The 2500-nt window shown below is 39.2% G+C and overlaps 1 protein-coding gene across 7 annotated transcripts in view; it reads left to right on the top strand.

The window, feature by feature from the left end:
- Positions 1-2500, top strand: part of LOC122266794 (uncharacterized) — a 20415-nt gene that overhangs the window by 1531 nt on the left and 16384 nt on the right. Inside the window, exon 3 of one of the 7 annotated variants that reach the window (XM_086541539.1) lies at positions 708-2369. The exons of 5 other annotated variants lie outside the window; for them this stretch is intronic. In XM_086541539.1, coding sequence (XP_086397665.1) covers positions 708-1822 — 1115 coding nt within the window. In that variant the 3' untranslated portion in view covers positions 1823-2369. Of the gene's footprint in view, positions 1-707; positions 2370-2500 lie in introns of those variants that run through there. One more of the 7 variants, XM_086541540.1, reaches the window with a different exon arrangement.

Genomic DNA, 2500 nt, shown 5'->3' on the forward strand with positions numbered 1-2500 from the left:
AACCCTTTATTTGATTTGTTGCCATATGGCATCATCAACTCTCAGGACACAATTCTCTGTAGCAGTTTGTCATTAAAGAAAACGGAGGGCTGGATTTTGAAGTAGCCAAATGGCTCTGTGTACGGAGCACTGCTGCCGTCTGTCGGTGAATCCTTACACCACGGGAACACACGTTAGAATCTACCGACTGCCGGCACGGCTCTACACACTGCAGCTAAGCACTGCTTTTTTGTATAAATTGCTGTTTCAGAGAGAGCTTTTTAGGGAACTTTGTGTTTGCTTCTGTAGGGTAACCGTCAGTGCCATCAGTGATATACAAGAAGAAGCTGTGCTGTTTCTTAGTTATCCTAGACAACGAGGTAAACTATAGTGTAACCATATGGCTACTGATGATTTCTCCTCACCCTAGTATGTAACCAATTGGCTACTTTGCCACATTATGGTCCATTGTATGCATACATTCATATGCACGGTTTCCAAATGCCAAACATGAAAAATCATACATATATGTAGCCAAATGGCTACTGCGCCAAACGGTGGTCAATGCAATGTATCATTACACTTTACATATGAATTATTTTGTGTTGGTGAATATTACTGCATGCCCATTTGCCACAATGCTAATGTAATTTTTCCTTTCAGCTATAAAATAGCCCAGCCTTTCACAACTACATCTTTCTACGAAAGAAACGTTTCTCTTACAACAGTCATTCCAGGTCCTGTTATTGCTGAATCAGATGATGATAAGACTGATGATGAGGAAGAACCGACACTGCCTGAAGTCAGTAATGATGCACAAGATGAAGATTATGTACCTGAGAATGTTGTCATTGAAGATGATGCGGCAAGTGATGACAGTGAGGACTCTGTACAAGAAGATGAGATTTCCAGGCCAACTACTTCTCGAGGCAGACCGAAAGGAAGAAGTGGGGCTTCTAAGAAACGTGAAACTGCATACAGTTGGAGAAAAAAAGAACTAGAAGTTGCTGAGATACAAAAAGAGAAAGCATTTACAACTCCAGATGAAGTTGGGTCTGCTCTACATTATTTCAAGAAAGTTTTTGATGACGAAACTTTTGAATTCATAGCTGAACAGACTAACTTGTACTCTGTACAGGCCACTGGTAGTTCTGTTAACACTAACTCTAGAGAAATGCAGGATTTTATTTCAATTCTTTTGTACACTGGTCTAGTGGACATGCCATCATACACATATTACTGGGCACAACACACGAGGTTTCCTCCAAATGCTGACTTGATGCCACTGAAACGGTTTCAGAAGCTATGTAGATACATTCATTTCAATGACAATGGCAAGGCTGATGAATCAAGTGATGAAACAATTAGAAAGAATTTCATGAAATTAGAGGAGGAGGTACAGTTCTCTATCGATGAAATGATGGTTCCATATAAAGGTACTAGAGCTGGCAATCTCTGTCAGCTACTTGATATGAGTGTAGTAAATGCTTGGCTTCTGTACAGAAGAGACACACGTCTGCTAGGTAATGGGAAACCCAAACCCCTGTGTGTGTTTAGATCAGAAATTGCATTTTCTCTGCCCCGCGCTGGAAGATCATCTCGAAGAGGGAGGCCATCTTCTGAAGAGGCACCAGAACCAGCTAAAAAAATCATGCGAGTTGTTGTCCCAAGACCAACCACTGATGTACGATATGACAACATTGATCACTGGCCAATCCATGCAGACAAGGGCAGATGTCGTTTATGCCCAAAGGGATGGTCACGCATGAAATGTTCCAAATGCCAGGTAGTGCTGTGCTGGACCAAGGAACGAAACTGTTTCCTTGGTTTCCATAAGAAGTAAATTCATTTACAGGCAACCCTCACTGATCATTGAGTCTTCATTCATCATATCCCACTAACTGTTGTGAACCAAGGAGTGTAAAAGCAAAGGGGCACTCAAGGGGGTACCTTCCTGAAATGGAGTTGTGGGGCTTGTTCATTATTCGGTGAAGAATAATTATGAGAATGTTTTGTACTGTACTACTTTTATTGCCACTTTAATTTTTTTTCCTAGCGGTCACATTTCTGCATATGTTTGCATATATAATTTTCCTTATTTTTTTATTTCTTTTTTCTACAGTTATAATGACATCAGTTTATTCTGTGATAATATTGTGATCCATATGATGATACTGTGATGCATATGATGAGAACAGTTATTTTCGTGAAGGACAAAATTATTGTCTTTGAGTGTTTTTTGTAATAAAAGTGAGTTTTTTTTAGAAAAAAAAGTGTGTTTTCTGCTCACAATTTTCTGAGGAAATTATTTTTTCTACAAGTGAACAGTCCATTTTATTTTTGTAGTCATAATAACGTTGCTTCCTATGGATAATAAAGTCATTTCAGAACTCACTGTTGATTTATTAGTTACATTATGTATACAAGGTATTGGCTACTGGAATGGGCAGTGTAGCCAATTGGTGACAACTTGCAATTGCAAATGTGTGGACAAAATTCTCAATCTAAGGCCATATATGAC

This window comes from Penaeus japonicus, unplaced genomic scaffold (genome assembly GCF_977035675.1).
Source record: "Penaeus japonicus unplaced genomic scaffold, GWHDUDI00000001_assembly GWHDUDI00000011, whole genome shotgun sequence".
NCBI lineage: Eukaryota > Metazoa > Arthropoda > Malacostraca > Decapoda > Penaeidae > Penaeus > Penaeus japonicus.